General features: G+C 39.8%; 1 protein-coding gene across 1 annotated transcript in view; it reads right to left on the reverse strand.

Annotated features, from left to right (window-relative positions):
* Positions 1-15,474, reverse strand: part of Ap4e1 (adaptor related protein complex 4 subunit epsilon 1) — a 59,116-nt gene that overhangs the window by 19,867 nt on the left and 23,775 nt on the right. The window contains exons 9-15 of the mRNA XM_057781135.1: positions 12,265-12,387; positions 12,052-12,161; positions 8,322-8,461; positions 7,433-7,545; positions 7,231-7,349; positions 5,050-5,352; positions 2,784-2,898 (exon numbers count right to left, since the gene is read on the reverse strand). Coding sequence (XP_057637118.1) covers positions 2,784-2,898; positions 5,050-5,352; positions 7,231-7,349; positions 7,433-7,545; positions 8,322-8,461; positions 12,052-12,161; positions 12,265-12,387 — 1,023 coding nt within the window. The remainder of the gene's footprint in view (positions 1-2,783; positions 2,899-5,049; positions 5,353-7,230; positions 7,350-7,432; positions 7,546-8,321; positions 8,462-12,051; positions 12,162-12,264; positions 12,388-15,474) is intronic.

Here is a 15,474-nt window from a genome sequence, read left to right on the forward strand (position 1 = left end):
ATCTCTGTGAGTTCAAGGCCAGCCTGGTCTACAAGAATTAGTTCCAGGACAGGCTCCAAAGCTACAGAGAAACCCTGTCTCTAAAAAAACCAAAACAAAACAAAAAAAGAAAAACAAAACAAAAAAGCAATTAGATCAACCTAGCTGTCAAATCTACCTCTTTAGACACAAGGGGAATGCAACAAGTGTCGCACAGAGTGTGCAAAGCTGTGATCACCAGTAAAACTAAAACTAATAAGAGAGCGAGACAAGGGTGGCAGGGTCAAATCTGCCATCATCACCCAAACAGATGTGTAGGATCTGGAGAGCTGGCTCCGTGGTTATGAGTATTTGTTGCTCTTGCAGAGGACCTGGGTTCAATTCCTAGTATGGTGAATCACGTTTGTAATTCCAGTTCCAGGGGATATGATGCCCTCTTTTGGCCTCTGAAGGTACTAGGCATATACACCATACATATATGTATGCAAAAATAAAATAAATAAATCTTTAAAAAATTTTAAGATGGCTATATACTACAAAAAAACCCTAGAGAGTTCAATTCAACTTTCATCAAAATTTCAATGACATTCTTCCCAAAACTAGAAGAAACAATTCAAAAAGTCATATAGAAACATAAAAGATCATTAATATACAAAGCAATCTTAAGGAGAAAGAACACCATTGGAGTTATCATAATAGCTGACCCCAAATTTTACTATGCAGCCATAGCGACAACGACAGCCTGGTACTGGAACAAAAAGTGCGGTGGAACAGAATAGAGATCCCAGAAACAAACCACTTAGATATGGTCATGTAATTTTTGACAAAGGTGTTAAAAACATGCATGGAAAAACTCAACAGCCTTGTCAACAAATGGTGCTGGCAAAATGGATACCACCTGCAGAAGGATGAAATTAGATTAGAGACTATAAATATACTTAAAGATGTGGATTTTCTAAATAAGAATCAAATAGCACAGGAAATAGCCCCAAGAATTTACAAAGTATTACATAAAGTTTTTTTTTTTTTTGGTTTTTTTCGAGACAGGGTTTCTCTGTGGCTTTGTACATAAAGTTAATAAGTTTCTTCATAGCACACAAAACTATCAGCTTAGTGAATAGACAGTCTACAAAGTGGGAGAAAATCTTTAGAAGCTATACTTCAGACAGGGAGTTAATATCTAGAAAAAAATAAAGATCTGAAAAAATTAAGCAACAACAACAAAAATACTAGTCAAACAAAAAACCCTGCCAATCAATAATGTGCTAATCAAATAAGCAGTAGACAGTTCTCAAAAGAAGAAAACACAAATGGCTAGGAAATATTCTTTTAAAATATCCAGCATCCTGGCTAGACATGGCGCCTCATACCTTTAATCCCAGCACTCAGGAACTTGAGGTCACCCTGGTTTACACGGGGAATTCCATACAGGGTGTGGTAGTTTGAATGTAATTGTCCCCATAAGCTCAGAGAGAGTGGCACTAGTAGGAGGTGTGGCCTAGCTGGAGGAAGTGTGTCACAGTTGACTTCCTGTTGCCTATGGATCAAGAGGTAAAACTCTCAGCTCCTTCCGCAGCACCATGGCTGCCTACTTGTCATCCTCCATGATAATAACGGACTAAATCTAGTGTCTCTTGACAGTAATAGGAACCTTAACTAAGACACAGGGCTACATAAACAGTTTCTGTCTTAAAAAAAAAAAAGTCTCTAATATCCTTAGCCATCAGGGAAATGTAAATTAAAAATATTTCAAGACTCAGTCTCACTGCAGTCAGAAAATAAGCAAGGACGAAGGATGGTGAGGATGTGGTAAGACAAGGGCCCTGACTCTGCAGGTGGGACTAAAAATTAGTTCGCCACTATGGAAACCAGTCAAAAAGTCAAAAATACAACCACCAGATGGCCTGACTCTACTGCTCCGGGACATATACTCAAAGGACTTTAAATTCTACTACAGATATACTTGTACACCCACGATTATTGCTGCTCTCTCTATTCACGGTACCAAGGAGAATCAGCCTGGACATCTGTCAATAGACCAACTGATAATGTAAATGTAGTGCATTTTACTCTGCTGTAAAACAAATGAAATTAGGATATTTGCACGAAAATGGATAGATTTGTAAAGTGTGCAAGATGACCCAGACAAATAGTGCAAGCTCTCTCATACGGAGTCTTTGGTGTTATGTATACACGTGTATGAATGTGTGACTCTAGGATATGCAACTAGATAGGGGACCATGAGAGGGAAAAATGCAGAAGAAGGCCCATAACAGAACACACAAAACCAGAAAGGAAGCTACTGGGGGTAAAAAAACCAAGGGGGTGGAGGGTGGTAGGAGAATCAACAAACACAAATTTGTTTTTAAATGCCATAATTAAACTTAATACTTTGTGTACTGCTTTAATCAATTAAAAATTACTTTAAATAAATTTAATTAAAAATTTAATCAAAAGCTTTAAAGGAGCAAATATACTTTGAAGCTAACCTTCCTCTGACTCTGAAACCCTAGTCAGGATAAAAAGCAGACTTAATGAAAAGCCACAGAAAGTATAAATATCTGTAATCACTTCCTTTCATGACTATAGTATCAACTGCATGTTTCTAAAAGTTACGCCCTGAGCCAGGTATGTTGGGACACACCTGCAGCCCACTGTCTGGGAGCCCAAAGCTAAAGAACCTCCAGGTTTCCACCAGCCTGTACTGCTTAGTGAGCGCAGCCTGTCTCAGTAACAACAAACCCAACCCAATCCAAACAGCATGCCCCTCTAATCCATTTGATGATAAAGGGATGAAAATATACCTTTTTCTTGAGAAAGCTGCTCCTCTTGGCGCTGGTGATGCGGTTTGTAAGGTGCTGCCCCCTGACTGAGACCTTCAGCTACAAAACCATCCAGAAAAGATAAAGAAGCATCCACCTGCATCAAGTTAAGCAAAACCCAGGATTTTTTTTTTTTTAAACATGTATTTGGAAGATTAGACTGTACCATCATATCATTGACACATGTATCTTTTAAACTTTTTAGGTGAGATCCTTTTCTGGGGTCTAGTTGGCCTGACTGTACCCTCCATAACCCCCCAGATCTATCCTAAGTCCCACATCCAGTGCCTGACCTAGTTTGGCCACCCCTCCTTGCCACTACCAACCTCTAGACTTCTGCTAAGATCTGCCCTACCTGCTTACAACCTACAGGCCCCTCCCCATGCCACATCCAAACTCTCCACCCAGTCATATCTTGCACACTCTTTTCCAGTGGCTATCTGTTCCTCCCTTCCCCATACTCGACCCAGTCCCCACATCTAATCCCAAGTTCCAGGCTTGAACTAGGACCCATATCCTGCACATCAACCCAGAAGTAGCCTGTGGTCACCTGACCTCAGCTCATTTAAGCTACACTCAGCTTCTAGACACAGCCCAACCTGCACATCCTATGTTCTGCTCTAACATATATCATACACATATATAGTAAATGAAATTCCCCACCTGGGCTGACAAGGTTTCCCTAAGAGCCACAGAAAAACTTTAACATCATGAGAAGCTCTCTTTTGAGTTGCTGATAAAGGTTGTTCAAGAGACTCCCAAAACATACAGGCTACTGCCCTTGGTGTTTTCCAGAGGTAGACGGTAAATAGCTATTGCTGAAGACACTGTATGTTTTGGGCACAGTATCCAGAGGATCCAAGTTGTATCTGACCTTGTGTTGGATAGTTTTATGCCAACTTGACACAGGCTCATGTTAGATGAGAGTAGGAAACCTCAATTAAGAAAATGTTGTTACTGGGCAGTGGTGGCTCATGCCTTTAATCCCAGCAGAGGCAGGTGAATCTCTGTGAGTTCAAGGCCAGCCTGGTCTACAGAGCTAGTTCAGGACAGCCAGGGCTACACAGAGGAACCCTGTCTTAAAAAAAAAAAAATAAGAATATGTTCCCAGTCGGCAGTAGGGGCAGACACCTTCAGTCCCCAGCACTCCTGCTCCCAAGGCTCAGGGAACACTGGGGAAGAGGGGCAGAAAGACTGAAGATTAGAATGTACACTTTGAGACTGTCTCCTCAAAATGTCAGAGAAGCTATCCTGATGAATAGAGAGTTCCTGATCTGCTTTCTTTTTATTTTCTTCTCCTTTTACAACTGCATGGAGGCTATGAGTGAGTGTGACCAGAAAATGAACCCCATGTCTCAAGCACTAAGGCCTTACTACCCTAGGCAATGACCCCAGCATCAACGCAGTCCCGAGGCCCTGCTCTGGCACCACAGAGCTCTGTCTGCTTTTTCCTCCTAAAGTTTCCTTAATGCTATGACCCCACTGTAAAACTCTGTCCTGAGTCTTTCCCTTCTATGAGATGTAAATTTCACTGTTCAGATTCGGAAGACACTGACTTGATGGAAATGTTGTGTGACCTTCCAGAACCCTTACTTCTAAGCTAAGCCCACACATGGCTAAAGAGCCTGCTACATTCGAGGAACCCATCCCCTCTCCATACAGCTTTTCCCAGCCTTTTCTGAATCTCAAAACTATCAGAAGCTACAAACGAGACATTCTCCTGCTCCTATTTAGAGTTAAGTACTAAATGAAACTGCTGTGTAAAGATCTGTCATTTATACTAGTTTAATAAAATGCTGATTGGCCAGTAGCCAGGCAGGAAGTATAGGTGGGGCGGCCAGAGTAAGAGAATTCTGGGAAGAGGAAAGGCAGAGAGTCAGTCACCAGTCAGATGCAGAGGAAGCAAGATGAGAATGCCTCACTGAGAAAAGGTACCAAGTCACATGGATAAACATAGACAAGAATTATGGGTTAATTTAAGTGGTAAGAGCTAGTTAATAATAAACCTGAGCTAATACCAAACAGTTTACAATTAATGTAACCTGTGAGTTTCTTTGGGGCTGAATGGCCGTGGGACCAGGAGGAACAGAAATTTCCATCTACATGGAAACTTTCCAACTCTCTCCTGCCAACATGAGAAAAACTACAAGCTTCATCATACACGCTACAGAAACTATATTTTCTTATATATCATACAATTATTCTGTTTAGGAAACAATTTTAACAGAATAGAACACAGGATTCTTACCACTGTGTCTTCACAATTCTGAGTATCTTGAAGCAAGGTCTTCATAAGTTCCACATTTTCATGCAGATGCTTCAATTCAAATGCATGCTGTCTTAGACAAGTATCCAAAGACACAGTGAATTCTTGGATTAATTTCTCAACTGTATGAGAAGAATGTGCTTGGGGTGTCAGCTTGGTCACTGCAGCAATCAACCAGGCTTTTGTTTCTGAAGAAATGGAGTCACTCATAAGTAACTTGTAGAGCCTGGTTATAACTTCCTCTGCACTTTCTTCACCTAAGAGGTAGGAATATTCTCCTAACACCTGGAGTAAACACAATGATGTACATGTAAATACCAACTCGGAGAGGTCCATCGCCAGACCTACTGCTAGAATCAACTTCTATCTGTAGTAAACATAACTTTATGATGAACATTATTAAAGAAACACTGTAGATTATATTAAGGATGGTATCTTCAATACAAAAGAACTGGAACTCATCAGCAGCAATACATAAAGTAAATTACCTTTATAGGTTAGCATTCTTCTGAACTTCCAGTTAGAAGTTGGTTTATTTTCCAGTAAGAATTTAAACAGGTAGGTCTCATATGTTAACAAGAGTAAGATTTTACAAAATCCAGATTTCTAGTATTTCTTAAGGTCTCTTATAAAGCACAGATTTCTAGTTTTTATCATTAGACAGTATAATTTAGTGACTGTGTAGAGGATTCAGAGCATATATCTAGACAGACACTGACAAAGACAGTTCCTAGGACTGACATCAAGAACACTGACCATGTGCAGAGCATGGTCTTACATACATTTAATCCTAGCATTAGGGAAGTGGAGGCAGGTGGATCTCTGAGTTTGAGGTCAGCCTGGTTTACAAAGTCAGGACAGTCAGTGCTGCACAAAGAAACTCTTTCTTGAAAAAAATCAAAAAAACAAAAAACAACAACAACAAAAAAGAATATTGATGGTGCTACATATATTTCTTTTTCTTTTTTTCACATCTAACTTACTCAAGCAATATCCATGACTGCTCTAACAATCATTTTATTAATGATAAAATTATCTTATAGAAACCCTGTCTCGAAAAACCAAAAAAAAAAAAATTATCTTATAAATATAATTCAAGGAATACAAAATCTTCCCTGGATGGCATTTACTACACAGTAAATGTCTTTAGCATACTAGTAGTAGCAGCAAAGAAAGAAAATAAAGATGAGCTCAAAGGTAACCACAAAGATAGAGCTGCTAGGAACAGGAGGAAAAGACTGAGCGAGGAGGGAGTCAGAGTCAGTGCCTATAAACCTAGCCCCTGGGAGGCTCAGACAGTAGGACTGACATGAGTTCCAGGCAAACTAGCAGTGAGTCTCAGGCCAACCAGGGCTACAGTGATAATCTGTTTTTTAAAAAAGTCCAAAGGAAAATAACTAACAACAAAAACCAGTTAATTTTACAAGAGGCTTTAGTAAATAAAAGCCAGAAAGCTCCAGAAGAGCAGGTAACCCAAATTCCATCTCAAAAATTAATTTTTGAAGGACTTCTGTTTGTGAGAAGATTGTTTCATCTTATTATCCCATTAACTACACCCAAACACCACTGATATCAGTTATATGTAAACCATACACAGAGGATCTGGGAATGTAACGTAGCTTAGTTAATTTTCCTAGCATACATGAAGGCTGCGGTTTGGTACCCAGCAATCATAAAACCAAGCATGGTGGTACATGCCCATAATCCTAGGAAGTAGAAGCCGAAGAATAAGACATTCAAGGCTTTCTGTGGCTACACAGCAAGTCTGAGTCCAGTCTGAGATACATAATAATGTCCCAAACAAAGCAAAAAAAAAAAAAATAAACAACAACAACAACAACAACAAAACCACCCTTACCAAAGACCAGACCAGTGAGATGGTACAAAGAAAGGATAAGCAAATAGTTTCTATATAAAAGTTAACATTGGGCCAGGCAGTGGCAGCACACATCTTTAATCCCAGCACTCAGGAGGCAGAGACAGGAGGATCTCTGCGAGTTCCAGGACAAGCTCCAAAACTACAGAGAAACTGTCTCAAAAAAACAAAACACACACACTCAAAAAGTAAACACTGGGAAAGAAAATGGACAGCTGAGAAGAGCTGAATGACTTCTGGAGGAAATATGTTGTTATAATAATTTGTATGTAATAGACTTTGCTCACCCAACTCATAATTTGAAGAAATCTCTGTGGATAGAAAGTATTTTCCATATCTAGTAAAGTAAGGTAAGACTGAACTGCATAGACTCTTAATTGTTGATCTTCTGTTTCATCATCAAAACCTACAAAGAAATTGGAACCCCAGTTTAGTTTCCCTCGATTCCCAATGAGTGTAATAAAACGCAATTAAAAACTCTTTACCAACCTTCTGCTAGCAGTCTCAGGAAGTTACTGAGAATATCAGGGTGCATTACATCTCCGGCCACTGAAAACACAGCATTCATTGTCTGAATAAACCACACATTGTCAGGAGCATACGTGTCCAGTGTTAAGAACAAGTCACCTCTTCATGACACTCACTGAAATCATCCTTTAAAAGGAACTCCGAAGCCGGGCGATGGTGGCGCACGCCTTTAATCCTAGCACTCGGGAGGCAGAGGCAGGCGGATCTCTGTGAGTTCGAGACCAGCCTGGTCTACAAGAGCTAGTTCCAGGACAGGCTCCAAAGCCACAGAGAAACCCTGTCTTGAAAAACAAAAAACAAACAAACAAAAAAAGATTAAAAGGAACTCCGAGCCATGCCAGTGTGGCAGCTTTTATCTCTAACTTCTACCCAAAACGCTCTACAGTCCGGTTCTATCTATAGAATGGGTGTTCAGCGAGTGAACAAACTGAGTTTACATTACTTTATCAAGCACTGCTTACATATAGCAGACATTCAATAAACAAACATGAATACTTTGAAGAAATGAGACAGCTATCTGTGACAAGCAAAAAAATGGAAGATTCATACGTACTCCAGAGAGGCTAACGCTGTGTGTTCACCTGAGCACACATTATTTCACCTCTTTCTAATGCCTATGTCACCAGTCCAAAAGTTGACCACTGATAGGTCAAAGCTATCTAACAAATCCCAACAGATACCTAAAAAGAAGCTAACCCCAAGAAGTCTATACGAATCTCTGAGGCTTAAGAATCAGGAATTCAAGTAATTGCTGGGTCCCTGAACTCAAGTCACCAGCGGTCACATTTGTGCCACCATTTCAAGTCAGCGCACAAAGGTACGTATGTGCCACAGTTGAAGCAAAGGATATTTCTCGGCCAGCTCAGCTATTTTGCCAACCAAGTTGATGATGATATACTCTTCTTTGCTCTGATGCAAATATTCAAGCATTTTCTGGACAATAACTGTCACATTCTGTGCATTTGTAATTCTGTAAAGAAGTTCCAGAGTCTAGTGAGAGAAGGAAAAACGGTATTAGAAAACTACACAATAACACCAATAAGTACAACAAATGTGTTTAGAATAAGCTAACTGTTCCGTTTATGTAAAGACTTTCAGGATAGTTAGCTAATGGGTGATAAACGCCAGTTTTCCTGGGGTTGTAGCTCAGTGGTGAAGCACTTAATTGCCTAAGATATGAGAGGTGCTAGGCCCTATTCTCCAATACCAAAAATTAAAAAAAGGAAAAAGTGTGAACTTGAACTAAGTGGGAGGGAAGAGGGGACTAATAAGTATATGAAGGGGAAATGAGGACATGGGGAAGGGAGAGTGCCACAAGGCTGGGAGACAGCTTTGTTTCTGCAGCCGAGAAGGGTCCTCCGAATCTACACCATGACCAAAGGGGGCACAGTAAGGAGACTGATCCTCTATGGAAAGACTGATATGTGGGCCATATATTGGAGCTGTGGCACAGGACTGTTTTATTAAAAGAAACCTAAAGTAGCCGGGCGGTAGTGGCACACGCCTTTAATCCCAGTACTCAGGAGGCAGAGACAGGCGGATATGGAGCGAGTTCCAGGACAGGCTCCAAAGCTACAGAGAAGCACTGTCTTGAAAAACCAAAAAAGGAAGCCTAAAGTAAAAAAGAAAAAAGGAATAGATAAATAATGCAAAAGGTTAATAATAAAGTAAACTGCGTTGAACTCTGTCCAACTACAACCCTATTAATAACACAAAAAATCATGCTGTGTATCTGATAACACAGATGGGCTGTGTACTTAGTTTTTACTGCCCTTGAAGTCTTTGTTAATTTTTAAGCTGTTTTAAAATATTAAATACATGTCTAAATGTAAATGTGCATATGCAAATAATTTATATTTAAAATACCTTTTAAAACCCAAAATGCATAATCTTTATTTATTTTCTACTTTAAGTGCATTGGTGTTTTGCCTGGTATGTCTGTGTCAGGGTGTAAGATCCTGGAGTTGTAGACATTAGTGAGCTGTCATGTGGGTGCTCGGAAATTGAACCCAGGTTCTCTGGAAGCACAGTCAGTGCTCTTAACCGCCGAGCCATCTCTCCAGCACCCCATCTTTTAAAACACTACAACTGTCAGGCATAACACAGTCTTTAGTCAAGCTACATTTTTACCTCACTTCTTTGAAGTTATTAAGGTATTTAATATTCTTTGTTTTTTAAGACATAGGGTTTATTTAATTTTGTGTGTATGTGTTCTGCCTGTGTGTATGCCTGTATAACATTTGTGTTCCTGGTAACTGCAGAGCCAAAAAAGGCAGTGGATGCCCCGAAACAAGAGTTCCAGATATTGTGAACCATCATGTAGGTGCTGGATGTCAAACCTGGGTCCTTTGTCAGAGCAGCAAATGCTCTTAACCACTGAGTCATCTCCCCAGCTCCACATTCTCTTCAAAATTCTCATTATAATATGCATGGTGGTGGCACCTTTAATTCCAGCACTCAGGAGGGAGAGGCAAGTGGATCTCTGAGTTCGAGGCCAGCCTGGTCTACAGAGTGAGTTCCAGGACAGTCATGGCTACAGAGTGAAACCCTGTCTCTAAAAACAAAAAACAAAACAAATCCTCATTATAATAGCTGGGCATGGTGGCATATGACTTTAATCCCAGCACTAGGGAGAGACAGAGGTATGCCTCTGTGAGTTCAAGACCAGCCTGGTCTACAAAGCAAGTTCCAGGATAGCCAGTGGTGTTAGTGGTGTTATGCAAAGAAATCCTGTCTTGGAAAAAAAATCCTCATTATGTTTTAAATTGGAAATAAACTTCTAACTTTTCTTAAATAGGCCCATATACCACTTTAACTGAAGATATAGTGATTTCTTTTTTTTTAAAATATTTATTACGTATACAATATATTGTGTCTGTATATGCCTGCAGGCCAGAAGAGGGCACCAGACCTCATTACAGATGGTTGTGAGTCACCATGTGGTTGCTGGGAATTGAACTCAGAACCTTTGGAAGAGCAGGCAATGCTCTTAACCACTGAGCCATCTCTCCAGCCCCCAATATAGTGATTTCTCTACAAGAGAATGAACAGCGCTCTTTATGTAGATACATAAAGAGACCTGGATCAATTTAATAAAAGGAAGAAGTCAGAACAATATTAGACACATAAGCACAACTTCTCTTCCATAAAGTTCAAATATCTTATAGTTCTACAGAATTTAATCAATTCTCTTATTTAAGAGTGAGTTCATTTAATAGCCATCATAAATTATGTATTATATATAACTGGGGTATGTTTATTTTATACCAATACAATAATTCTGGTCTAGAATTCAGTTCCTTTTGTCATAGTATTTACATAAAAAATCAATAACATCATATACATAATTGGACTCTGTTGGGGAATATTATTTTAAGGTATGTTGCTTTTGTTTATGCTGCGTGTGTTTAATTCTGTGAAGCTGTGATTGTTTTCTGTCTAAAACACCCGATGGTCCTAATAAAGAGTTGAATGGCCAAAAACCAGGCAGGAGCAAGGATGGGTGGGGCCGGCAGGCAGAGAGGATAAACAAAAGGAGAAACAAAGAGGAAAAGGAGCAAGAGAGAACAAGGGGAGGACTTCAGGGGCCAGCCAGGGAGTAAGAGTGAAAGTTAGCTATACAGAAGTAACACTGAGAAGGAAAAGGCCCAAAGGCAAAAGGCAGTTGTGATAATTAAAGTTAAGAAATGCTGGCAAGAAACAAGACAAACGAAGGCTGGGCATTTCTAACTAAGAATACACATCTGTGTGTGATTTATTCGGGAGTTGGTGGCAGCTCCCCCTCCAAAAAAAAACCAAAAAGAGTAAAATATATCATATTACAACAGGATCCAAGCTTTCCAGCTCATAAATTAAGAACATTCCTGTGGGCTGGCTATGGCGACACATTTACAATCCTAGCATTTGGGTGACTGAGACGGGGGCATCACGAGTTTGATCTAGCCTGTGCTACACAGCAAGACCCTGTCTCACAAGACAAAAATCCCATGTTAGTAGTACTTTGTATAAAAGTAACAGCTTTCCGTGAGGGACACCTGAAGTTAACAGCGGCTGGAGAAGGGGTATCAACTTTCGTCAGCGATGAGCCACCCCAGCTCACGAAAGCAACTCTGAACACTCGCACACAGACGCGATGGGAGGAGAAGGGTTGCAGCTGAAGGGGGTAAGAGAGGATAACAGGAGGTGAAAATGAAGAGCATGCATTATACATACCAGACTGTCAAAGAACAAAAATGAGGTTTTAAAAATAGAAAGAATAAAATATATATAAGACTTAAAATATACTCACATACATACACACACATACACACTGGCCATCATTTGAATCTCTCTGAAGAAGATCAAAAAAATTTTAAACTTACCACCTTAACACACTATTCAAAAATTTTACCTCTCTCTTTTTAAAAAAGAGATTTAATTTTTATTTCTGTGGATCTGTGTCTGTGTGAATGTGTGCCACATGTGTGCAGGGGCCTAGGAACCAGGAGAGGGCATCGGATCCCTCTGCCATTGGAGGGTCCTCTGGAAGAGTAGCAAGCACTCTTAACTGCTGAGTCATTCTCTCTTCAGCCCTAATTTACCTCTCTTTTAATAATGGGATCAGGGTGGTCTAGGCATTCAATTATGGTTATCTGGTGTTGAAGAGCCAGAGAAGGATCCTGCTGGATAACATAGGTAAGAGCCTTCAGTCCTAGAAATAAAGATCACATTACAGTTCAACGACCTGAAATACGTACCCAGCAAGTCTCAAAAGCTCTCTCGCCAATTTCCACCATAAGAACCAATCACCTTACCTAAATATTTGAGGTTTATTTTAGGTGACAGAACAAATTTTCCAATGCACTTGGCAGCCTTCTCAAGTAATTCTGATTTAGGATAAATAGAATAGATTGTGTGTACACATTCAAACAGAATAGCTAAGGAAAGAAAATAAAAAAATGACAGATATATTTAAGTACAACAGAAGAACAATTTTGTGTAGAACTTGAAATTAACTGGAAGATCTATTTTAGTCTAAAATCTTATATAAAAAATTTCTAGAGAAACAACCTTTATTTTCATGCTTATACAGTTATCTGTATTAAGTTAATATAGTACAACTCAAAGAAAATTTCATCACCAGTAAAAAAATAATTATGTATTCTTTAATACAACAAGTATATACTGAACACCCATACAGCCAGAAATGGTATTAACACTATAGATATAACAGTGAACAAAACAGATAAAACCCCTCCCCTTCAGAGGCATACAATCTAACACACACATTAAAAAATACATTCATCATTTCTACATACATCTTCCCAACACTCCTTGAATACTTTAAAATAACCTTCGAGTAGTTTCTACCACATATACAATAACCATCTTAGTATGCACAGCCATGTATTTCAAAGAGAGGGGTCACTATTTAAGAATCTTCAGGCTACTTCTTTAAAAGTAATCTCTAATATATAGAACAGGCTATTGTATATCTTGAAAATATTCAATTTAATTTTCTGATAAAGCCAAAAGAATAACTACGATGATTAAAGAGAATACAAATTCTTTCAAACTCATTTAAAGCCCATGAGCTGGCGCATTTGGCCGAGGTGGCAGCTCAGTGGGTGAAGCGCTGGCTGGTTCAGATCCCCAGGACCCACAGAAAAGAGAGCATGGTAGTGCAGATCTGTAACTCCAGCACTGAAGGAAGAGGGTGGGGATCAGCCAGTCTAACCAGGGTCAATAAAGAGACTTGGTCTCAAAGACAAAGGTAAAGAAGTGGGCTGGGAAGATGCTTGCTGCCCTTGCAGAGGACCAGAGTTCAGTTCCCAGCACCCACAATGGGTGGATCTCAGCTCCAGGGTATTCTGATGTTCTCTTCTGGCCTCTGAAGAAGAAACTCACACGCACAAACTCACACATATACACAAACACACATGATTAAAAATAAAATAAGTCTCAAATGAAAAAATAAGGTGAAGGATGACAGGAAGACACAGAAGTCAACCTCTGACCTCTACACTTGCACAAGAAAGAACACACACAGGTGCACACACACAAATATACCATACACATATCCATACCACATACACACACATCCAAAGAGAAAGAGGAGAATTATTAAGACATCATTAAGTATTATAAGGCCTGTGCAATCCTAGCATCTGAAAGAAGACATAAAGCAAAACTGAGGTAATGCATGCCGGTAATTCCAGCATCCAGGAGGCCGAGACAGGAGGAACGCTGAAAGAGAAAGGCCAGCATGACTACATTGTGACTTCCAGGCCAACCAGGAAGAATAGCAAGACTCTATCTCAAAACAAAAACAAATAAAGAAAACAAAACAACAACAACAAAAATTGAGACACAGTAGAGCACAGACTCATCAGATATAAACAAGTACAAAGTAAGAACATCAAGTGCCAACAGAATCACTCCATCCCCACAGCCCAGGCTGTAGCAACCACATGTTTCCATCATGTATGTCTAAGATGTTCAACATACAACCAGCAGGACCTCACTAGATGTCGCACATCAATTAATGCACAGATATTCTGCAGGAAAAGATTTCATACAACACCTTCCATAGCTGAGGAAAATAAATCAGAATCTGAATTCCTATTCAAGAAGGGAGCTGATTTTTAATCTAAATACTATACAGTAAGTGAACCTAAAAACACGGACTATATATTCAGATAGGTACTAAAATGGGCAAACCACCAGAACCATCCTGAACCTACTTTTGTAAGCCTATGCACTAAGAATTATTTTTATATTTTACAAAAAGGGAGAGAGAGGGGGTGAAATGGCTCAGTGGGTAAAGCGCCTGCCACACAAGCTGGTGACCTGAATTTGATCCCAGGACTCACATGTGGGAGAGAAGAACACACCCTAAGTTGTCCTCTGGCTTCCACAGGCAAGATATGGAACGTAAGCATTTTTGTGGGCACCCACACATAGATAATAAGAAGAAATTAAGGAATTTTTAAAAAGGAGACCATGCAATAGAAACCTATGTGAAACCTGGCATGGTAACATGCTTATAACCCCAGCACTAAGGTAGAGGCAGGAGTATCAAGAGTTCAAGCCACCATCAGCTATGTCGTGATTTGAGGCTAACACAGGCTCTGTGAGATTTTGTTTCAAAAAAAGAGAAATCTATGTGACTTGAAAAATATAAAATATTTAATATCACGAGCGCTATTTGGGAAAAAAAAAACGGGGCTGGAGAGGTGCTCTTAACTAAGAGTACTGCCGGTTCCTGCAGAGGGCCTGAGTTCAATTCCCAGCAACCACATGACCATCTGTAATGAGATGGGGGGGTCCTCTTCTGGCCTGTGGGCATGCATGCAGGCAGAACAACATATACATAATAAATAAATAAATCTTTAAAAATAAAAACATGCTGGCAGTGGTGGCGCATGCCTTTAATTCCAGCACTTGGGAGGCAGGGACAGGCATCTCTGTGAGTTCAAGGCCAGCCTGGTCTACAGAGCTAAAGTTCCAGAACAGGCATCAAAGCTACAGAGAAACCCTGTCTCAAAACAAACAAACAAACAACCAACCAACCTTGTTTAACCTTGAACTTTTACAACAGTCCTAAGTAAGATTTAAAACGATGGTATTCTGTTTTCCAATTATAACTGGTATTTTTTCTTGTCATTCAGAACTCTTCTGGTATCAAATTTGTTTTACAAACAAAAAACTTGAAATCATCCATGTAAATTCTAAACTTTGTATAGATGCTTATGAGATTACTGGGATACTAGCATAGGAAATATTAGTACTTCAAAATCTGTACTTAGGGGGGGCTGGAGAGATGGCTCAGCGGTTAAGAGCATTGCCTGCTCTTCCAAAGGTCCTGAGTTCAATTCCCAGCAACCACATGGTGGCTCACAACCATCTGTAATGAGATCTGGTGCCCACATGGTGGCTCACAACCATCTGTAATGAGATCTGGTGCCCTCTTCTGGCCTACAGACATACACACAGACAGAATATTGTATACATAATAAAAAAAA

The sequence above is a fragment of the Chionomys nivalis genome, chromosome 9, assembly GCF_950005125.1.
Source record: "Chionomys nivalis chromosome 9, mChiNiv1.1, whole genome shotgun sequence".
Taxonomy (NCBI): Eukaryota; Metazoa; Chordata; class Mammalia; order Rodentia; family Cricetidae; genus Chionomys; species Chionomys nivalis.